This window comes from Hyperoodon ampullatus, assembly GCF_949752795.1.
Source record: "Hyperoodon ampullatus genome assembly, chromosome: 9".
Classification (NCBI taxonomy): Eukaryota; Metazoa; Chordata; class Mammalia; order Artiodactyla; family Ziphiidae; genus Hyperoodon; species Hyperoodon ampullatus.
This window is the reverse complement of record NC_136922.1, coordinates 11,600,655-11,625,044: the sequence shown is the minus strand read 5'-3', so window position 1 is coordinate 11,625,044 and position 24,390 is coordinate 11,600,655. Positions and strand designations below refer to the sequence as shown.

Genomic DNA, 24,390 nt, shown 5'->3' with positions numbered 1-24,390 from the left:
AAAAGCTTAGATAAAATCAGCAGAACCAAAGGTACACTGTGCTAGGGTTCTATAGTATTAACTTTTTTTTTTTGGCCATGCCACATGGCATGAGGGATCTTAGTTCCCCAACCAGGGATAGAACCCATGCCCCCTGCAGTGGTAGCATGGAGTCCTAACCACTGGACTGCCAGGGGATTCCCATTAACTTTTTTTTTTCTTTTTCTTGTTTAATTTTTATTTCTTATCGGAATAAATTTGATTACAATGTTGTGTTTGTTCTAGGTGTACAGAATCTGGTTCATTCATACGTGTACATATATCTAATCAGGTTTAGACTCTTTCCCATGTTGGTCATTAACAGAGCGTTGAGTAGACCTCCCTTGGCATCCAGTAGGTCCTTCTTGATTATATATTTTATATGAATTATTAAATGCATGTTAACCCCAATATCCTAATTTTTCCATTCCTTTCACCTTTTTCTAAGTCTGTACGGGCCTTTCTCTATGGAAATATGTTCATGGGTATCAATTTTTAGATAACACTAGTAAATGATATCACCGGATATTTGTCTTTCTTTTCCTGACTTACTTTACGTAGTATGATTATCTCTAGGCTCATCTGTGGTGCTGCAAATGGCATTGTTTCATCTTTTCCATGGCTAATATTCCATTGTGTACATGGACCACTTCTTCTTTGTCCATTCATCTGTAGATGGACATTTTGGTTGCATCCATGTCTGGCTATTGTAAATATCGCTGCAGTGCACGTTTGGGTGCCTGTGTCTTTCTGAATTCTGGTCTTCTTGGGTTATAGGCCCATTAATGGTTCGGTAGGATCATATGGTAGCTCAATTGTTACCTTTTAAAGGCAACTTCATTCTGTTCTGATTAGTGGCTGTTACCAGTTTACATCCCAGCAACAGCATAAGAGGGTACCCATTCTCGGAAACCCATTCAGCATTTATTGTTTGCAGACATTTTTTTCTGATGGCAATTCAGGCTAGTGTGAGGTGATACCTTTTTGTAGTTTAAATTTGCATGTCCCTAATAATTCTTGATGTTGAACATTTTTTCATGTCTCACGTGGTTGTAGGTAGCAGGCCTCAGTTCCTTGCCACATGGATCTCTCCTTAGGGCTGCTTGAGTGTCCTCATGACATGGCAGCTGGCTTAACCCAGGATGAGTGATCCAGCCCGTGGTCCCCAGGACTGTTGCTGCTTCGGCTGCTGGGGCCCCTCCAGAGCCGGCAGCCTCAGTGAGGCTGCCCTCCCCTCAGGCTCCGGGGCAGTTCAGTGACGGCGGAGGGAAGAGACCCCGAGCCAGGAGTTCCAGCTCTGCGGAAACGCGGGCTCCATTCTGGGCACAGGGGGCGGGACCGCTGTGCCCCGAGGCCTTCCGGGAGGGCCCCATTAACTTTTGAAGATACTTGTTTCATAGCTGAAATCTATACCAACCATTGGGCAGTGCCTAATTTCATCAACAAAAATCTTGAATATTTGCTCTAGATTAACTGTCTGCATCCTCTAAATTAGAGCTGTTTCTTTCATCTTAAAGTCAGAGACCAAATGATGCCTTAGTAGAGAAATTATTCTCTATCTATTTTAAGCTTTCTGTTATATTTTCTGATTTTATTTTAAGTTACTTATATAACCTTCTGTTATGTTTTCTAACACTTATGCTTTAAATGTTAATAAAAAGTAATCCCTGTGGCCCTTTCAAGAGTTCTGTTAGCAGAAGAATCTAGGTAGAGAAAAATGCCTATAGCTGAAAAGTTTATCAAATGTCAATAGTTTACTCATGAGAAGGTAAGAGGAGTAAGTTCAACAACAACAAATATTGTATAAATATATCTGGTTGCTCTGACAGCAAGAAAATGTTGACCCCAGTTGGAAGTGGGAAAATTTTTTTCATAGGAAGAATCACATACTTTATTTAAGTTTTAGTTTAATTCACTTGAAAGTGTGAAAAAGGAATGGAGTGGTTATTTCCCTAATAGTTAAAAAGGTCTTTCTGAGAATATTCTCCCTATGCCAGGGAAATAGTGACAATAATTGTATTTTGTTCTAAGACTGAAAACATACTGAAGATTCTCTATGTGCAGAACTTTGGGGATTATTTGAAGGTATCACAAGAAGGAAAGTAGAAGGGCTTATTTCCCTCCAGCAGTCTGAAAAAAAGCTAACGGTTAGAATTAGGGAAGCAGTCTTTTCATTACGATTTGCTTGGCTTGGCAGTGAAAGTGGGCTAAAGGTAAAATATGGAATTCCCTGCCAACCTCTGCCTTATTCACTTCCTAGCTTTTTATAAAATGAGGGAAAGTAAATTTTTCATGAGGCCCTTTGAGGTTCTTTATGAAAAAGTATTATTTAAAAGTAATATGCAGTATTACTCAGGCAAAACAGAATTTCATGGTGTTAAGTATTTCAGCAAGACAGTTCCCAGGAAAATGGACTCTCGAGAAAATCATGAAGTGGTGAATCATTTCAAGGCTGGTTGCTCTGAGGTAATCTGTATCATTTTTTTCTTCTTCACCAAGATCAATGTCGGATGCTCAACTGATAGCTCCTCTGCTGATCCGGTCAGACTGGAATTTTCCAGGGACTTTGGGGCGACCTGGCACCTGCTGCTCCCTCTCTGCTACCACAGCAGCAGCCATGTCAGCTCTTTGTGCTCCACGGAGCACCACCCAAGCAGCACCTACTACGCGGGGACCACCCAGGGCTGGAGGAGGGAGGTTGTGCACTTTGGGAAGCTGCACCTTTGCGGGTAAGGACCTGCTGCTTTGCACCATGTTCTTCTCATTTCACAGTTTTCTCCGTGATGTCATGGTTGCCTTGCCACTTTATCAGGGAAATTTTCACTTTACATTTCTTCCTCAGTTCTCCACTGAAAGTAGATCAGTGGATGTTTAAAACATACGAACTGCACTGACATACTACTAATTCATAGTTTGAAGATAGATTTAAAGGAGCACACCCTGGGCAGCACCCCCTCCTGGGGTTCATATCCCCATGGGTCTTTATTAGATCAATTAGGAAGCAACAGAAATATGGTTTTCCCCTAGTGTTATAATCCGTCTCCCTTCTGCCGCCTACCGCACAATATAAATGCAGTTAGAATTTTTACTTTCGAACATCTGCCTAAGTCTTTCATGCAAGGAGAGGGCACATATGGAGGATGGAAGCCCACAGAATATTCCAGGTGTCTCATAAAAAAAAATTTGTTAGCGCTCTTTCCCCAGGCATTTCTACTTTTTCAACCTTTCTCAACATTCTTGTTACATATATTTGACTATTCTGTTGAAAAGCTATTTGGAGATAAAGGACTTCAATTCCAATAGGAATGAAAAGTATAGTTCAAAAAAATAAAACTAACAGTATAAGTGAACAAAGAGAGGAAGTCAGCAAAGCAGTCTGCCTCAGAATTTGTCTTTACTCTCAGAATAAAAACTTAAGGGTAGGGGCTTCCCTGGTGGTGCAGTGGTTGAGAGTCCGCCTGCTGATGCAGGGGACACGGGTTCGTGTCCTGGTCCGGGAAGATCCCACATGCCGCGGAGCGGCTGGGCCCGTGAGCCATGGCCACTGAGCCTGTGCGTCACCGCAAAAAAAAAAAAAAAAACAACAACCCTTAAGGGTATGCCAAAAAAAGAAGGAAGTACTAATATCATACTTTCAAATAGAGATAGATTTACATTCCTGATGTGAAACTCAGCATAATTAGAAGTCTTGAGTCTTAAAGCAAAACTACTAACACCTAGTACTTTTCCAAAAGGGTGAAAGTGAATCTTCAAAAGTTTTCATTCTCTTTGAACATAAATCCATTCACTCCTCATCATATCATTAGCAAATTTTTTTTTTTTTTTTTTTTTTTTTGCGGTACGCAGACCTCTCACTGTTGTGGCGTCTCCCGTTGCGGAGCACAGGCTCCGGACGCGCAGGCTCAGCGGCCATGGCTCACGGGCCCAGCCGCTCCGCGGCACGTGGGATCCTCCGGGCCCGGGGCATGAACCTGTGTCCCCTGCATCGGCAGGCGGACCCCCAACCACTGCACCACCAGGGAATCCCTTCTCCTCAAGATTCTTTAGAAGTGACAGCTGAGGAGGCAAGGAGACTCTCTGAAGACCAGGAATAAATAGAGCTGTAGACTCAGCCAGCACAACTGGAAAGCTGCTATTGGGGTGTTCGGGGGTGGGGTGTGAACTTGTCTATAGCAGAATTGAGCAGGGGGAAATAGCTGAGGAAAACCTTTTTATCCAAAATCAGTTGTGTTATTTAAGATCATATGTTGCAAGAAATATAAAGAGGCTTACCGAAAAAGTGGAAGAACTTATTAGAAAAATACTGGGGAAGAGCATGGACTTCACTCAGGAGGTTTGGGGACATCAGCAAAAGGAGTTCGTGATCCTCCTTTTTATCATGCTATATTAACGTCAGTCAGCAAACTCCAGCTCTCATTTTCTGGAACTCTTAATTCTACATTTCTAGAAAAGAACATCTGAGCAAATCAGCTACAGCCAGAAGGCCAAGCGTTGCAACAGAAACATAAATGCCAAAAATCTGTGCTTATGGGCAGTGCAGTCAGGGGAAAATGGCTGGATAAACAATCACTTCGGCTCCTTTGACCAATACCCATGATCATTATGGTACTGTGAAAAGCTCCAGGTTTCCTTTTTAGTGGACCACTAATTTCTTCCAGTTGTTCAGCTAAGAATTAGGTTAAATAGAAAACAACCCTAAAGATAGGGTGAAGGCCATGATTTTAGATTGTCTTCACAACTGAGACTTGCTTCCGCAAGTTCCCACGTGAAAATAATCCGATTTAAAGGCGTATGATATACAGTCACTGCCAACCAGAGGTACTAACTGAAGCTACCCACCCCAGGACAGTGCTCCAGGATCATGGAGCCTGCATCATTACCAGTTGGCTTTGTCCACCAGGCTGTGCTTACACTTAAGGCATGGAGATGTAATTTGAACGAGAGAAATGCGGACATCTGTATTTTCACTGACTGGTGTATTGGGAGTCAGTTTAAAATATACCTCCTCTAATTATAAAGGTACAGAACTTAAACCATCATGTTATTTACACTCCATGTGATTTTCATTTCTATGAAAGGAAAGGAAATCTGTTAAGGAGGCATGCCTACTCTCACAGTGGTGTAAACCTACCTTTCAAACTGCCTTCAACTGCTTCTGCAAAGAGAAGAATTTGCCTTAGAAGTGTTGTCTAGTCCTTGTTTCAGGAAAACAATTAGCACTCTTCTTAAGACCCACACAGGCATGAATTGCTGGAAGGCAAAAGTTAAATTTTCTCCAACTCAGTGAACCATTCCTTGGTTTGTATTCAGCATGGTACATAATAATGGCACAAGTGCTACATGCTAAAAAAAATATATTACCTGTGTTTAAATTGCCTTTTTCTGTGCACTCACAGGACACTAGGTACCAAAAAACTATACTAAATGTTTCAGGTGCAGAAATGGCTGTTTCTTGCCTTTACATATAGTCAATTCACATTTGAAGCATAAGAATTGAGCTTCCATCGAATTTTATTCACATCACCCTTGTGTCTTTTTCATTTAGAGTCTTTTTGTCTTTAAAACTTGCTAATTGCTTTTGCTTTATGCAATTTCATAATGAGTCACCCAAAACCCCTATTTAATGAAAACACTGCTGTGTGCTTGAAATTTTAAGTTTACATTAAAAAAACAGATTCTTTTGAATACCACTGGCTTGGGAGAACAGATGCTGACATTCACTAGGGAGGGTGGCAGTGAGAAATTTTCAAAATAAGATTTCAGCAGACTGGGAACCACAGTGAAACCAGACCCTTCAGTCCATTTATCATAGTGCCTGCAGTTTCTATGTCAAGGCAGGTGAACAATAATAAATATCCAACCAAGGTGGTTCATTTATATTCAGAACATTTGAATAAATAAGAAGTTCAAACAAAATCGACGTAGGCTTTGTTCAAAGGAAAACTCCAGCCGTTTCTCTCAGCTCAGCAGACCGAAAGTTCAAAAGGTAGGAAGTGCTTCTTGCCAAGACTAAACTCTGACAAGTATTAGAAAATAAAAGTTAATTATGAACTGGCATTTTGGGGGCATCTTAACATAGTTGGAGTCGATATAAACAATGAAATTAGGGTTAAAATTATATGTGGGAACTTGACTCCATCTGCTTTACTATCTGCTAAACTTTAGAAGTCTAGTAAATGCTTCTAATACTGACTTCTAATTTCTGTTTCTCAAATAAAAAGAACTACTCTGAATTTGGTTTCTATATAATTGAAGATTGGATAGATTCACAGGGTACAAATATGAGTGCACATGCCATCTCTATATCTAGCTCCTCTGAAATAAAGTCTATTTTCTTTGAACTGAGTTTTGTACATAATAAAATATACTCAACTATTTCTGACCTGCTACCTAAATATGTAGATTATTTCTAAGGAGCTAACTTATCGTCAGCAACATGATAGGACAATCATCTTTCAAGTAAAAAGGAAAACTGTGTTGCATTTAAAAAGAAATTAAGAAATAAGAGACACTGAACTAAAAATAAATCTGACTTTGTCACTCCTCTCTTTAAAATAATCTTTTGGGACTTTTTATGGCCAATAGGATAAAATCCAAAACACCCTAGTTTGCCTTTTAAGGCTTTCCATAACAAATGACATTCAAGAAACATTAATTGAGCATCTGCTATGTGTGAAACACTGTACTGGGCACCGTAAAAGGGTGCAAAAAAGAAAGAGGTATGAGCATTGGCCTCTAGGAGCTCTAACCAATGAGGCAAATAGGTGTGCTTCTAAATACCTCCAGCTGTGATAACTATAATAATGGAAATTCCATCAAAATTATGGAAGAGAGAGAAATTAAAGGATGAGTTATTTACCATATGATCCAGCAAATTCACTATGATTCTACAAAAAAAAATTGAAAACAGGTATTCAAAGAAATACTTGTACACGAATATTCACAGAAGCACTATTCACAATAGCCAAAAGGTGGAAACAAAACAAATGTCCATCAACTGACGAATGGATAAATAAAGTTGATATCACCATACAATTGAATATTATTCAGTCATAAAAAAGGATGAAATTCTTATACTTGCTACAACATGGATAAACCCTGAAAACATTAGGATAAGTGACTAAAGCCAGACATTAAAGCTCATATAGCATATGATTCCATTTATATGGAATATCCAGAATAGGTAAATCCACAGAGACAGGAAGCAGATTAGTGGTTGCCAGGGGCTGGGTGTAGGGGAGAATACTTAATGGGCACAGGGTTTCCTTTGGGGTGATGAAAGTGTCTTAGAACTTGATAGAGGTGAGAGCTGGCTAACACTGTGGAGGTACTAAACACCACCAAATTGTACACTTTAAATGGTTAATTATTACTTTTATACTTTGTGAATTTTACCTCCATTAAAAAAAGATTAGCTATGTAGAACATAGACAGTATTTAATGGAAAAATCATTACCAAGAAAAATCAATATTGAAAAAGGTGGAAGCTCAAGTGGAATTTTGACATAGTGATAGGATTGGAAAGGGCTTATAGAAAGCAGGAACTTTATTGGCAAAATCCTGGAGTTTGAGGAATGGAGTTTATGGTCCTGAAATGTTGAATCATGTTTTGTACTTCTTGAGTGTGGTGCAGAGGTAGTAACTGCCCACTGCTCATTGATCAGATGTGCTTACTTAGATTAATGTGTTGATTAGACTTTGAAGGGCTTGTATCTCTTTTCCAGATCTGTGCGTTTCAGATGGTACCAAGGATTTTATCCTGCTGGCTCTCAGCCAGTGACATGGGCCATTGATAATGTTTATATCGGTCCCCAATGTGAAGAGATGTGTAACGGACACGGGAGTTGTATCAATGGAACCAAGTGTATATGTGATCCTGGCTACTCAGGTCCAACCTGTAAAATAAGCACCAAAAATCCTGATTTTCTCAAGGATGATTTTGAAGGTAATGTCTTCATATAAAATCTATGTAGCTTTGTGAACGAACTTATACATTAAGCACAATTTGTAATGTAGAAGTAATCATTAAGTTCTACTCTGATATTTCTTTATTTATCATTACGTTTGGGACCACCCAAGCCTTCATTTAGTTCTGAATTTCATAGGGTTCCATTCTTGAAACAATGGTCAGTGAGAGTGAACAAGACCATAATTGAGAAGAACTAAGGCTAGTTTAGCCATTTTTTTCTATCACATGTAATTTCTGATCAATGATAATTTTGGAAAATATCTATAGAGGGTTAATCTTGGGTAGGAGGAGCAAGTTTCCAGAAATATAAATTCTTGTCATTGCTTTATCACCAACTCATTATGCAGCCTTTTGTCACTTTATGCACCTCAGTTATACCTAGAATCTAATGTCATTATATATGAAGATATGTGACAAAGTAGAAAAATGTATGTGCTCTAATGATTGAAATTATTCATAGTTAATTGTATATCCATTGGATATGCTTTCTGATAATACTGGAAAAACATTCTCACAAGAGAAAGTCTTAAATAAATGTAATAGCTATCTCTGTTAGGATAGTAGGATTAAAAATTTTTTTCTTTTTCCCAAGTTGTCTGTAAATTTTTTTATAATATATCTATGGTTTTAAGATATATTTTAGAATTAGGTTTAGGTATATCAATACTATGGAATATTATTCAGCCATAAAAAGGAATAAAATACTGATACATACTATAATATAGATGAACCTTGAAAACATTATACTAAGAGAAAGAAGTCAGACACAAAAGCCCACATGCCATGATTCCATTTTTATGAAACACTCAAAATAGGCAAATCCATAGAGACAGAAAGGAGATTAGTGGTTGCCAGGGGCTGGGTGAGGGTGAAATGGGCAGTAACTGCTTAATGGGTACAAGGTTTTCTTTATGGTGATGAAAAAATTCTGGAGCTAGTTAGCACAACACAACGTGGTTTTACAACATTGTGAATGTACTGAAAGCCATTGAATCATTAACTTTAAAATAGCAAAAATGGCAAAATTTATGTTATATGCATTTTACCACAATCAAAAAAGTAAATTAGATCTAAGGTGAATATCTAAAGAGATTGGCAAGCTGGTTTTGAAAGACATTATTTAATAGGAAATATTAAATTATACTGAAATTTCTCCCATTAAAATTGTGGGTTTTTAAATATTATATAACACTGGCTTGATACTGTCCTCTCAGTAGCAAGGACACAGTGAAGAGGCCAGTGGAAAGATCTCATTACCCTTTTTTAATTTTGGGCTGAACCACTCTGACTAGCCAGTGTCTTTTTTTGCAGTGCAGAGGAACAGAAGGAGGGAACAATTTGGCTGGACCGTAGATACTCAGGAAAAGCCTCCTCCCTCTGTCATGTGGACCCTTAAATCATACAGCCAACGTGAAACAGTTCAAACAAGCTAAAATGTTGAAGAGGCTTCTTATCCCCCAAATATATGGCTTCAATATTCATGACTTCATATTTTAAAACTGCACAAAGCACTTACTATATTCCTTTAAAAAAATAATATGACTGTATTTGGGGTCATAGGTAAACCACATTTTCCACTTTTTTCAGGTCAGCTAGAATCTGATAGATTCTTATTAATGAGTGGTGGAAAGCCATCTCGGAAGTGTGGAATCCTTTCCAGTGGAAACAACCTCTTTTTCAATGAAGATGGCTTACGCATGTTGATGACACGAGATCTGGATTTATCACATGCTAGGTAATCATTTTTAAACGCTGTTGAAGAGCCACCTTGTAATATAAAGTAGCAGAACATAATCAAATCCGAAAGAAACAGAGATCTCAAGGACAAGGCCTTCCATTGTAAATGCTGAGCTTCTCTCTTGTCAAAGACTCCATTAAGACACAATTTATATAATTTCCATTCTAAAACTGAGAGAGATTTGAACAATAACTGGATCAGAAATGAAACACAGCTAAATGGACAGAGGCTTATACCTGGTCTTCTACATGGTGGATGACCAGGAAATGACAACGTTTAACTCACTTTAACTTCAAGAAAGTAATGTTACATCTTCTTTATCCACCTTCTACAGAATACTTTTCATTAGCACTTGGACTATGTAGAAGTTATTTACCATTCTTAGGAGAAAGCTTAATTGAAATACAATACATCCACAAATTATTCAGTTAATTTTATATCCATTAGCAATTTAAGAACATCTAAAGTGTAGCCTTATTGTTTATAAGCATTTCTTTCCAATGATTTGCTCATACATTCAAAGCACTCATTTTCTAAATTGAGCACAGTCACTCAGAAACAAACATTTTAAACTGGCTCAGAGGATTATGTCCTGTCAAGATGTGTATCCCTTGATCATTTGATGAGCCAAAAACTTAGCCAGTAAAATAGAAAATACAGTTTAACATGTATAAAATGGGACCCTGACCTACTTTTGCCAGTGAACAAAGAAATCATGTTTCATCTTTTGAAACATTTCAGAGTATCTTAACATACACTGTAACATATTTATCCTCTTCTTCCTCCTAAGTCTTTCATTTATTGAATTCTAAATTTGATCGTGCTTCATAGAAAATACAACTCTATCTATGAGATAATAATTTTACAGTTACAGAAAGCAAGATTTTATTTATCTCCATCCTATTTTAATGCATGTAGTTTGTTTCTCTTTATTTAAGATGTATCACTGGCAGCTGAGTTCTCTAACTTAGAAATTATTAGATTTTTCCAAATAATTCTAACATGGTTTATCTATAAATTAATATAAACATTTTCCCAATACAAGTAGACAATGTGCTAAAAGTGTTTCTCTGTAAATGATTATTGTTTTCATAGATATAAACTTCACAAGGCACTAACCATGTATTTTTGTCATTAATCCAATGTTAAAAGCTCCATTATTTATCTCATCTCAGTAGCATGCTGTGTAAGATTTGCATATATTGACCTCCATATAAAATCCCAGTTTTCTCAGGGTTATGAGGTAAATGAATGCCCAGTTAGTGGAGATGGGGGAGGGGAGGAACCCATGAAGAGTGCATGATTTTATATATGGAACTGCTAACTTTTACTGTAAGCCCCAATATATTTCATAGGTTTGACATGCATCCATAATTGGGTATGTGTGTTGGGTTGCATACGAAATTCATTCTGCATTACCAGCTAGCACAGCGGCCAGACCAGGCATCAGCATCTCGCCTGCCAAAGGTAACATGTGAGCTGGTTTTCACTGGCACCCCAGCTGGTTGCTGCCACTCTGTCCACCTCCCTGCCAGCTGGGAAGACTGCCACTGGCTGACTGCCACAGTTCTCGATGGCCAGTATCATCCATCCCAGACCCAGCAACAGTCAGAGCCTGGCACAGCCCACCACCACCACCACCCCACTCTCATGTTCTCCTGCCCCCGGCACAAAAGACAGAAAAGAGGCTCAGGTTTGACACACCTCTTTCAAAAGATGCCTGGCCTTTCACAGAGAGGTGCTACAACTGGTGAATTTCAATGTGTCTCACAAAACCAACAATATGAGATCTGGAAAACTACTGGTAAAACCAGGGAATGGATGATTTTGCCAATAAACGGCATAAACTACATCGATTACATTCTTCCAGTTTCAGATACTAAGGACAAGGATACGAATTTATCTTGAATAGATAGCAATACACACTCCCACACTTGGACAGCCTTTGGACCCCCCCATCTTCTTATAGAATAGCAAGAGGGTGCAGTGAATGCTCACTTCCCTCAGACTCTCCCCTCTGGAGGGGTGCCAAATAGAAATATGGGTACAGAGTAGCCTTTTTCAGACTTACATTTTATTAACTCCCTTTCACATTAAAAAGGGAAGTCAGGCTTTGAAACAGTTGCTTCGGACGTTTGTTAAATCATGATATTCATTAAAGCTGTACATTCCCCCTATGATCCTGTGCCCTTGTCTTTTGTCAATGGTGTGAATTTTCACTCCAGTAAAAGTCTACAGTAGATTTTACTCGTATCAGATTTGTGCAGTTCTTCATGAGACTGGGATGTGGTAAAGGTGTTCCAGACCCCAGGAGCCAACCTGTGCTTCTACAATATTCTCTCGACGGTGGCCTCTCGTGGAGTCTCCTTCAAGAGTTCCTTTTCAGCAACTCCAGCAACGTGGGCAGGTACATAGCCCTGGAGATACCTTTGAAAGCCCGTTCTGCTTCTTCACGTCTCCGCTGGTGGCAACCATCTGAAAATGGGCACTTCTACAGTCCCTGGGTAATCGACCAGGTCAGTCCCTTCAGGATTAACTGTTACAATGTTGTCACTTGAGATAAATATGGCTTTAGAAAGCGGTGAGTCCAACCCCTCGCTCAGTAGAGGAAGCCCAGTACCCACAGTTGGGTGACTTACCCAAGGGCACACGGCTAGATTAGATGTGGCATTTAGGTTCCTTTCCTTTTCTATTCCTTCAACTGCCTGAGCCTATAAAAACAAACGACGCAACAGAAGGCCCAGGTTCTGCTCATAGAGGATTCTGCCATATGGATAGAGGGACCTTATCCAGCGTGATACAAGGCTATAATTCTCTGAAAAGGAAAATGTGCAAATTAGCATTGGTGCCACATGCAGTAGTTGCCCAGTCCTCTTTCCTAGCCTTTAAAGAAAAAATAAATAAATCTCCCTAACATCCTTATGGGCAGTTCTAAAGGATCTTCATACATAATCATATGCATATCAAATAGAACTCAAAGAACCTGTTAACAAACGGTAGAATCCATGCAAAGAATTGGAACTGAAATGCCTTAGGGTACAACTGTCCTTAAATAGAAATTTTACATGGAAAATAATGTAAGCCAAACAGTGCGTTCCCAGCTTGGGTACATGTAGTTTCCAAAGGCACAATTTGGCCCATGAAGGCTGTGAATGGTTTTGTCAGTCTTTCAATTTGTTTCTGTAGCTTTTTGCCAGGTGGGCAAGCAGGCCACATAAACAGGAGCATTCTGAAAGGCCCTCTAACATTATGCTCGCTGTATCATGCCAGTTCTGAGCAATCTGACAGATAAAAACAAACAAACAAAAAGAAATGAACTTTCTCCTATCTCGAAAACAAATTGAAAAGTTGTTTTTTAAAAAATATATTTCAGATTCTTATTGGGGGAAATATTTCTGGTAATACAGTCTTGGAGGATGATTTCACAACTCTGGACAGTAGGAAATGGCTGCTTCACCCCGGAGGCACCAAGATGCCTGTGTGTGGCTCTACTGGTGACGCCCTAGTCTTCATCGAAAAGGCCAGCACCCGTTATGTGGTCACCACAGACATTGCTGTGAATGAGGATTCATTCCTACAGATAGATTTTGCCGCCTCCTGCTCGGTCACAGACTCTTGTTATGGTAAGTATTCCCTTTCCAGGTAGAGGGACAGGGAAGTGTAAATGGGCATCCAAGGCTGCCTCTGTCAAAGGACTGTACTACGCCTCCAAGGAGTCTGTAAGTAAAACACAAGTGTGCTTTCAGTCAAAACATAACTGCGTTCTTGAAAATGCTGTGTGTAAATTGAGTTTAAGACGTTTATTTTTTAAAGCCTCAGAATGTGAGCTTATTTTTAAGCATATGTCCATGAAGACTTCTTTTTTTATAAACAATAGCCCCCAATTTATCTCTGTTTATAAATCCAGATTTTTTAAGTATCATATTTACAAAGTAAAGGGTTCTCGTCATACAGAGAATGTCAGAATAAGCAATAGGACTTACACATACATTTGTATTTACATGGGTTTTAATTCATAGGGCTTTAGATTAGTCCAGTTATTGTCTCCTTTCCATCTCCCAGGAATCATGAAATTTTGTTGTTCCTATTTTGTGTGATACTTTCTGCCACTGTGGGTCATAGCATATTCTAAACCACTGTGATTGTGACGAGTTTGCATCTTCTAGGTTATGCAGACCTTACACGCACGTGTGCACGCGCACACACGCACACACACACACACACACACGAGCCTATCTTAGGAGCTCTAAAAACTGACATCTCTGCATACTTGGACCCTTCACTGGAATTTGCAGATCTGTCAGGATTCTGGGGACCTTCTGGTTTTTCACCACCCTGTATCACTATTCTTCCAAGAGATCCAAACTAGAATGTTCACACTAGAATGTTTTAGATTCTTGGGGTCCAAAATCTGGAGAACTTGGTTACTTCCAAGGTCCTGCAAAATCCAGATTTTTCGTATTTCCATTAGTCTGAATTTAATGGACAGATCTAAACAGGAAGAGCCCAGAAGAGCTGTGTCTACTTCAGACTCAATCAGTCAACACTAAACTAGTCAGTAAAGGTGGAACTTGGAAAAGTATAAGGTACACAGCCTGCCTTCACTAGGTACAGTCTAGTTGAGGGGATACTTCAGAAAGTGAGTCCAATAAATGACTAAATCCAGTGCTGTATGGAGTGGTACTAATGCAAAATGTAATGGGAGTTCAGCTGAGGAAGAGATAACCAATGGATGGCCAGTCCAAGAAGTTTGGGAAGATTTCACAAAGAAGCTAAGTCTCCAGCGGGCGTTGATGGTTGGAGTGAAATTTAAAGAGTGAATGGGGAAGAGAGGTCACCCCAGGCTGGGCTGACAGCATAAAGCGGGGATTCTCCTGGTCCATGGGTAAACCATGAGCAGACCAGCCTGAACAGACAATATTTGCATCTAACGGAGGAGAGTAGAGTGCTAATTTTGAAAACAGATAGGGACTTTAGGGTCCTAGACACCCACTCCCTCGTTAGCCTAGGAAGTCAGCTAGAGACCAGGGAGGTGAGTTATGACATGGTCAGCGTGCAGCAGAACCTGGACTGAAACTCTGCCTTCATAAGCCCAGTCACATGTGCTTTCTTCTGTAGGCTGGGTAAACCTCTTGAAAAGATGGAACTGAATAAAAAAATGAAAGAGGAAAGTGGCCAAGAAGGGTTGGCAGCAAATTAAGAAGGGCATTAAAAGGCAGGCACAGGAATTTGTGCTTGACAAGGTCATGAATAAGAGGGCACAGGGCTTCTCTGGTGGCGCAGTGGTTGAGAGTCCGCCTGCCGTTTCAGGGGACATGGGTTCATGCTCCGGTCCGGGAAGATCCCACATGCCGCGGAGCGGCTGGGCCCGTGAGCTATGGCCGCTGAGCCTGTGCGTCCGGAGCCTGTGCTCCGCAACAGGAGAGGCCACAACAGTGAGAGGCCCACGTACCGCAAAAAAAAAAAGAGGGCACAATTGCAGGGTAGTGGCACGGTGGGTTTTAAGGAGATTAGCCCAGGAGCCAATGAAGGTGGGTAGAGAAGAATCCCAACAAAAAAAGTGTCAGTGGTTGTCTCTGTAGGAAGTGATGAAAACCTGAATTAGGTGGCATGAAGATAAAGGGCATGTATAAAACTAGTATGAGACACTGCAAACCAAAAGGAAAGAAGCAGCAAACCTCAAAACCAGGTGACATGTTGAACATAGAGGGTAAAGAAGAAAGGAGTAAAATTTCTAACATAATTTCTAAATTTTGAACCTAGAAAACTAGTGCAAAAGCATTGTCACTGATACATTTGGTAGTTAAGAAGAGATGTTTATTTATGAGGGAAAATGATGAGTCTTTCTCTAGTTTGGTGAAAACAGTTTTAAGTGGTGGTATCCTTTAGTGTGGAGGGCTTGCAGTGTAGAAAGCAGGAACTCTGTCTATACTGTGCATCACGGTATGCCAGCATCCAGGACAATGCCAGGCTGAATAAACATTTTCTGAATGAATAAAATCAATTTTGAGATGTAAAATTGGGAGATTTGGGCACAGAGATAACAGTTGAAGCCCAAGGAAGATAGGTGTAGAATAGAAGGCCAGAAATGGAGTCTGGAAAGATGCCCATAGCTGGGCTAGTTAGCACAGAAGTCAGAGGGAAATAAGACAGGAGATACAGAATAATGTCCTCCAAAAGAAAGCAAAGTTTCAAGAACCAGGGAGTCATCAATGATGTCCAAGGCTGTAGGGAGGGCAAGAACAATGAAGACTGAGACAGGCCATTGTATTTAACTAGAAAAGGCCACCAGGAACCTTAGGCTACCAGGACCAGTGAGTGGTCCCACGCTGGCTGCATGGGAGAATCCCTTGGGGAACTTAAAAGCTCCCAACACATTGGCCTGCCCCAGAAGAGTGAAATCCCAATCTCTGCAGGTGGGACTTTGGCATCAGTAATTTCTAAAGGTACCCAGGCAATTTCAGTGTGCAGCCAAGACTGAGTATCATGGTCTTAGGCAGTTTCAGTAGGGAGGTATGGGCTGAAGTAGTTTATAAAGTCTTAAGAAGGGACCAGAGAGAGAAATATAAAACATAGCGTATAGGTTGAATGTTTTGGAAGAAGAGAAAAGGAAGAAAGAAATCTCTTTCCATAAGACCCACAGCCTGACTGCCTGCTTTGGCACAAACTACATGGCCTTCAGCTCCCTCTTTATGCTTGTCTGATTTCCCAGTATATTCCGTAACACAACAAAGCAGGATATATAAGCAAAGGAGATTTGTCAGTTTCTTAGGAGTTTCACCTGTACCAGAGAAAGTTTGGCATAAGTTGGTCAGGATCTCTATAGAATGCTTAAATTTTGAGAAGGCTGCTCAATATTTTTAACCATTTAAAAAGTAGTCATTATAACATATCGTTACTACGTTCTGTATTTGTATGTTAACCTTTAAATAAACAGACCAAATATAGTTATTATAATACATAAATTATATCTAATTTATATAATGTATTTATACAATATATATCCTATAACTATTAGATTAAATAATAAATATATATAAATTATAACTATTATTATTATTGCTTTAACTGCATGTGAAGCAATAGATTTGTTAGAATTGTTCTGAAAATTTCACAATATAAGAAGTGATTCAGGAAAAGTTACTTTATGTTCCACTTGATCATATCCCCTTAACAGAAAAATTATTTTAATATGGAAAGTTAAAAATAATCACTAGTCATATACAGAGGAAAAAATAAAACCAGGAAATACATTTGGGGAAAATCAAATGATATTTGATTGAAATTAAAACATATGAAAACATAAGTAATTATGGTTCTTGGATCTGCAGATATGTATTTCTAACCAGAATAATGCATCCCGTTTCAGCTATTGAGTTGGAATACTCAGTAGACCTTGGATTGTCATGGCACCCATTGGTAAGGGACTGTCTGCCTACCAATGTTGAATGCAATCGCTATCACCTACAGCGGATCCTGGTGTCAGATACTTTCAACAAATGGACCAGAATTACACTGCCTCTCCCACCTTACACCAGGTATGGATGTTTCTGCATGTAGTGAACCCGAATGTGATATAATTTGGCATGTCCAATTTCAGCACAGTAAGTTTAAATGAGTTACATGAGATTTTGTTACTTGTTGATGATATTGCCATGCATGAATTATTAAAGCGACCTTAATACGTAAAACAGAAACCAGTTTTTGTGGTGACATTGTTCTGTGTTTTCCCTAAATCCAGGCCTTTTCTGACTTTTAACTCTGATATTTTTTTAAATGGCATATGAAAGGAAACAGTGGCCAGCTCAGTGAGCTTCTCCAACTTAAGTCACTATGCCAAGAACAAGTCTTAATGGATTTAAATGGAGTCTATTTTCTGTCAGTCAGACTACTGTAAATATAGCAGTATCATATAAACGGATGTAGCATATAAATGTGTATTAAAATTACTGTCTGCTTTTGAAATTTTATTTTGAACAGTATCTTGAGAATTATCACCTGGAACGTTCTTTTATGTGAAAAACAATTGTAAATGCTCCTTCATTGTGTCTTTAAGAAATGACAGTGTCTTAATAAAACTGCCTGGTAGATGCTGGTAGAGAAGTTAAGTCTAAACTAGCTGTGTATTTGCGCTCCTGCTTGAGTAAAGCAGAGAACTCACCTTGCCTAGTGGGATAGTGTTACATGCCTCTCTCTCTTTTCACCATCTTTTTCACCATCTAAGTAGAAAATGGTAATCAGTTGCTGCCGTTAAGAAAGAAGCAAAGCCAGCAATGCAGTCTGTGGAACAGGAGTTATAGTTTGGGCTCATTATTGTTGTCTCACCTCCCCACAAATGAAGAATGAATAAATCTTCCTAGCAAATGATTGTAAAATTCAGCCGTTCATCTAGGGCTTAACTTTTCCTGGGATTATCATAAATGGGGTGGGTTCACTTAGTAACAGCCTAGGGCTCCTGTACAATTGCTGGCTCAGGGGTGCAAGACTATATCAACTGTCAGCAGAGTTGCCAAGTTTAAATGAGATACGTGAGATTTTGTTGCTCGTTAAAGGTATTGCCATGCATGAATTATTAAGGCGATCTTAATAAGTAAAATAGAAAAAAAAACTCTATTAAGGTGGTAGTCTTTTAAGTCATTATGAATTCTGTGAATTATTACCCAGCAACTTGGTAGCATTTTGCAAATAAGCGACATTCTAAGATATACTCCAGCTCGTCATTATGCCCTTGAGTCTTTTGCTCAAGAAAAATAATGAATCCTCATCTTTTAATCTATCTTTTGTCTCTTACACATACCCATAAAAATGTTGACCCTTTCGAATGATATTTGAAAAATCTGAGGAGCATGCATTTCATCTTGTAATCATATTGAAAATATGCAGTTTGTTTATTATATTACCCTCAAAGTTCATGTTGTACAATGGTCTTAAAGGCAACACTGCTATATAACAAGGCCCTTTGGGTAATTCAGAAAGAAACGAGCATGGCTGGAACCCAAGCCAGACCCCCTTCTAACTGTGCTTTGCCATGTGCCAAAGATCATTAGAACAATGTGCCAGACTCAGAGCACTTTGCCTCAAACTGAAGATAGCTGATCTATACCATATCAGCTCTTTCATCCAGTTGCTTTTTAAATGCAGTGCTTCCTTATTCTGCGTTGAACTTACTGCCTTAACATCTGCAAAATACTGGGACATCAGTGTTTATGTCATTTGCCAGGACAGAACTGAGGATTTTAGTTTGTAGTTCTTCACTATAAACAAACATGATGCTGACAACTTAAAGCCATGTGCTAAGGAGGAATTAGGAGTGACTGTGACAATGTGCCAATTGTACTTTGTCCACTCACTTATCATGTGACCACAGAGCTAGGCTCCCCGTATTGTTGGCACAGTGATGGAAGCAGTCAACCGAGGTTGGGTGTCCACACATTGACATCAAACCATTAACCAAACTGAAATGACTAGTAGTCATCAGTAGTGATTATTCATGCATTAAGCCATTCATTAAACAAGTATTTTTTAAGTATTTCATTATTACCTAGGTCCGTGTGAGAGGCTGAACTTAGCCCCGCCTCAAGGAAACTTTAGTCTAGTGCGAGAAAGAGGTATGAACCAGAAATCACTAGTAATCAGAGAAGTAAATATGAAATGCAACTCTGATAAGTGATGGAGGATACTTGCATGGTGCTAAGAGATTATACATCATAGAGAGATTTGTCTTGGTCGAGAAGGTCAAGGAACACTTTCTTGAGAAAATAACTGTAGTGTGATATGAAGGAAGGATACGAGTTAACTAGGAGAAGAGTAAGGGGAAGAGTGTTCCAGGTAAAGATAACACCCTGTAGTAGGAGGAAGCAGGCATATTTGAGATGCTGATAGAATGGATCAGACACCAAGAGAGAAAGTGGAGTGAGGTGTAAGATGGTGTCAGACCGTGGGGAGTCGGTCGTACTAAAGATTTAGGGATTTGTTGGACTTCCCTGGTGGTGCAGTGGTTAAGAATCCACCTGCCAATGCAGGGGACATAGTTTCGAGCCCAGGAAGATCCCACATGCCGTGGAGCAGCTAAGTCTGCGTGCCACAGTTACTGAGCCTGCGCTCTAGAGCCTGTGAGCCACAACTACTGAGCCTGCTCTCTAGAGCCCGTGAGGCACAAACAAAGGAAGCCCGCGCACCTAGAGCCCGTGCTCCTCAACAAGAGAAGCCACCGCAATGAGAAGCCTGCACACCACAACAAAGAGTAGACCCCACTCGCCACAACTAGAGAAAGCCCATGTGCAGCAATGAAGACCCATCACAGCCAAAAATTAATTAATTTAAGAAAATGATTTAGGGGTTTGTTATGTGGATGCTGGAAGCCTGCTAAAATGCTTGGGGATGGGGAGACATGATCAGATTTGCATTCAGAAAAGCTTATTCTAACTGGAGAACAAATTGGGGAGGATAAGAGTAGATGTAAGGAGGCCCTTAAAGAGACAGTGACTGCTGGTAGCTTAGACTAAGATGTGGCAGACATGAAGAGAAGTGAAGAAGTTCAAGAGAAATGGAGGCAATGAAATTGAGCTTAATGACGAAATGCATGTGGGACAGTGAAGGACAGGGCAGTGTTGAAGATGACTCCCTGGTCTCTGAGTTGCAAAACTGAACGGATGCTGGTGCTTTTCATCAGGAAAGCAACAGTGAGACTAAACACAAGATACATCACACTGTGCTCCAGACATTGCTCTGTTGAAACCTAAATAAATTGGGGTAGATAGAATCATAGTCTCTAATCCTCCCCATTTACAATGGTGAAGTTAGATCTTTGTGAAAGAAAGAAAGAAAGAGAGAGAGAGAGAGAGAGAGGGAGGGAGGGAGGAAGGAAAGAAAGACAGGAAAGAAAGGAAGAAAGGAAAGGAAAGAAAGAAAGAAAGAAAGAAAGAAAAAGAAAGAAAGAAAGAAAGAAAGAAAGAAAGAAAGAAAAGAAAAAGACCAGAAAGCATTGCAGTTTAGTGGAGGGCTCCCGCTTTTCAGCCCTGTGAGCTTCTAAGCAAGTCATTTCATGTCCCTAAGCTTAAGTTTCCTTATCTGAAAAATGAAGATATTTTTTACCATATAAAAAGCTAATCAGGGCTTCCCTGGTGGCACAGTGGTTGAGAGTCTGCCTGCCAGTGCAGGGCACACGGGTTCGTGCCCCGGTCCTGGAAGATCCCACATGCCGTGGAGCGGCTGGGCCCGTGAGCCATGGCCGCTGAGCCTGCGCATTCGGAGCCTGTGCTCCGCAACGGGAGAGGCCACAACAGTGAGAGGCCCGTGTAGCGCAAAAAAAAAAAAAAAAAAAAAAAAAAAGCTGATTGTGCCTGGAAGTGTTTGGGACATTGTAAACATGAACATGAAACATGAAATGTAAGTCGTTTTTACTTTTATGAGTTGACTACATACTCACATTTGTTAACCGTAGCTCAAGTGTCTCACCAGACTTCAGTCAGACTAAGAAATCGGCCTCAGTTAACTTAACAAGAGTGAGCCCGTAGTAATGGTAGGACGCTATCTTAAGTTTCTGCCCTGGAGCAGGTTACAATCTGATTATGGGAAAATAAACAACTTAAAAATAATACATGCTGAGTAAAATTTAGAGCTTCACTGAGGAATGGGCTGGAAATGCTGTAGGTATTGAGAGATGGGAGACAGTGTTGAATGCCAGAGTTAGGGATTTGGGAAAGGATGGGCCCTGGCCTCAAAGGATGGCTAGGACTTAGGTGGGTAAGGAAAGAACATCCTAAATTAGGGGAACAATGTGAACAGGGCATGTGAGCCTTGGAGAAGCACAGAGGTTGCTGATTAAAGAGGGAGCTCATAGCTGGCAGTTATGGGAAGTTGTTTGTTAGCAGAGTTGGGGTAATTTATAGTAAGCATTGAAGCAAGGCAAAGGGGTTTAGACTTGTAGGGAAAATGAACTATGGTGAGTTTTGAGCTGAGACTATTCTTCCAAGAAAAAAAAAAATTGGGAGAAAAGAGAGACTGAAGTAGGAGAAAGACAAAGGCATTGTGATAATGACTGAACATGGTAACAAGGGTCTGGGCTACAGCTAACATAAGGGGGATGAAGTAGATATTATAGGACATTTCAGAGAAAGAAGTGATAAACCTCAGCCACTAACTTCTTCTCCCTTGCACACATCAAACGACGACTTTAAAGTTTGAAGCCTGAGAAAGTGGTGAGAAGAAGAGAGGAGTGAGCTGAAGCTGATTGCAGGAGGGACAGTATGGCAGATTTAATCAAAAGATGCTGAATTAAATGTGATGGAAATATCCTTTTGACAGAGCTATGAAGACTGGAGCCCATGGGAAGATAATAAACCTTGAAGGCATGAACATAGAGGTCATGGGCAATGCTGTAAAACTGCAGCAGCTCTCCAGAGGAGAGCATTTAAAAAGAAAGGATCCCTAAATTTAATAGCAGAATGAGTAGAAACAGCTATTAGAGGAACCAGGAGGATGCAGTCAAGGAGGTAGGAGAATCAGAATAACGTGGTATCCAAAAGCCAACTGAGAATAGAATATCAAGCAGGGAGAGATCAAATCAGTGACAAATGCTACCTAGAGTCAAGAAGAAGAAAGTTTCACAATAAATTTACTAGAGTTTTCAATAGGGAGATAGTCAATGACCTTCACAAGAACAGTTTCAGTGAGATACTGGAAATAAATACAGCTTGTCTGGTGCCAGAGCCCATGGGCTTAACCACTGTATTAGTACTACATCTTTATTGCTTGCCTAAGAGATATGGTCCGAAAAGAAATAGAAAGGGAGGATGCCAGGCGTTCTTGAGAAAGGCTGAAAAAAATAGGAAGATGCCAAAATCAATTTCATAGCCCCTACTCTGAATATGCCTCCTTCTCCTCCTTTACTAACCCCAGACCTAAAAATAAAAGGTGACTCAAGTGGCATCGTTCTTGAAATGTCACCTGAGAACCAGGGTGAGGCAGTGGAAGGGCAGGTAACCCAAATCCACCAAGAAAGGTGAGGTGTGGGAGCTGCCACTGGAAGGCTCAGGTGTGACTTGGCTATTTAAAGTCACAGTTTGAAAATGATCCATTCTCTTCTACTGGCCCTAATGACCTGGCTGATACCACTGTCTTTAAAGATTAACTACTACACTTTGGAAGCCAGGTGGTTTTAACCACACCACAGAAGCCATTCAATGTGTGCAGGAAGTTTAAAGGAATGGTGATAAGCTCAGGAAGGGGCAAAAAGATTGTGGAAGGACTGGAGTGATGGAATGGGGTTGGAGGAGTCTGTACCTTTTGGCACGTAAACAAATTTAGAGTAGGAGGATATTTTTCAATGATATTCCCAACTACTGTAACTGCAAAGAACAGGCTTTATTCTAAGAAAACCAAATAACTAAACATAATATTTATTGGGTTAATCATGGAGAAATAGTCAAGGGAATTACAAGTTCTTTTTTTTTAAGCCATTTATTTAATTAACAAAAGGAGAGAAAGAAAAACACATTCCAAAGTTAAAATGCTGATAAATGACAGAAAATTCACACTGAATCACCAGCTTCTATGTTGTATAATGTCTTTTTTTTAACATCTTTATTGGAATATAATTGCTTTACAATGTTGTGTTAGCTTCTGCTGTATAACACAGTGAATCAGCTGTACATATACATATATCTCCATGTACCCTCCCTCTTGCGTCTCCCTCCCACCCTCCCTATCCCACCCCTCTAGGTGGTCCCAAAGCACCGAGCTGATGTCCCTGTGCTATGCAGCTACTTCCCACTAGCTATCTATTTTACATTTGGTAGTGTATATATGTCCATGCCACTCTCTCACTTTGTCCCAGCTTACCCTTCCCCCTCCCCGTGTCCTCAAGTCCATACTCTACGTCTGTGTCTTTATTCCTGTCCTACCCCTAGGTTCGTGAGAGCCATTTTTTTTGATTCCGTATATATGTGTTAGCATATGGTATTTGTTTTCCTCTTTCTGACTTACTTCACTCTGTATGACAGACTCTAGGTCCATCCACCTCACTACAAATAACTCAATTTCATTTCTTTTTATGGCTAACATTCCATTGTATATATGTGCCACATCTTCTTTATCCATTCATCTGTCAGTGGACACTTAGGTTGCTGCCATGTCCCGGCTATTGTAAATAGAGCTGCAATGAACATTGTGGTACATGTCTCTTTCTGAATTAGGGATTTCTCAGGGTATATGCCCAGTAGTAGGATTGCTGGGTCATATGGTAGTTCTATTTTTAATTTTTTAAGGAACTTCCATACTGTTCTCCATAGTGGCTGTATCAATTTACATTCCCACCAACAGTGCAAGAGGGTTCCATTTTCTCCACACCCCCTCCAGCATTTATTGTCTGTAGATTTTTTGGTGATGGCCATTTTGACTGGTGTGAGGTGATACCTCACTGTAGTTTTGATTTGCATTTCTCTAATGATTAGTGATGTTGAGCATTCTTTAATGTGTTTGTTGGCAATCTGTATATCTTCTTTGGAGAATGTCTATTTCAGTCTTCTGCCCATTTTTGGATTGGGTTGCTTGTTTTTTTGATATTGAGCTGCATGAGCTGCTTGTATATTTTAGAGATTAATCCTTTTTCAGTTGCTTCATTTGCAAATATTCTCTCCCATTCTGAGGGTTGTCTTTTCATCTT

The 24,390-nt window shown here is 39.9% G+C and overlaps 1 protein-coding gene across 1 annotated transcript in view; it reads left to right on the top strand.

The window, feature by feature from the left end:
* RELN (reelin) overlaps nt 1-24,390 on the top strand; it is a gene marked incomplete at both ends in the record, with an annotated part of 529,938 nt that overhangs the window by 458,900 nt on the left and 46,648 nt on the right. Inside the window, 6 exons of the mRNA XM_079711605.1 lie at nt 2,518-2,747; nt 7,743-7,963; nt 9,575-9,722; nt 11,983-12,241; nt 13,099-13,348; nt 17,095-17,263. Coding sequence (XP_079567731.1) covers nt 2,518-2,747; nt 7,743-7,963; nt 9,575-9,722; nt 11,983-12,241; nt 13,099-13,348; nt 17,095-17,263 — 1,277 coding nt within the window. The remainder of the gene's footprint in view (nt 1-2,517; nt 2,748-7,742; nt 7,964-9,574; nt 9,723-11,982; nt 12,242-13,098; nt 13,349-17,094; nt 17,264-24,390) is intronic.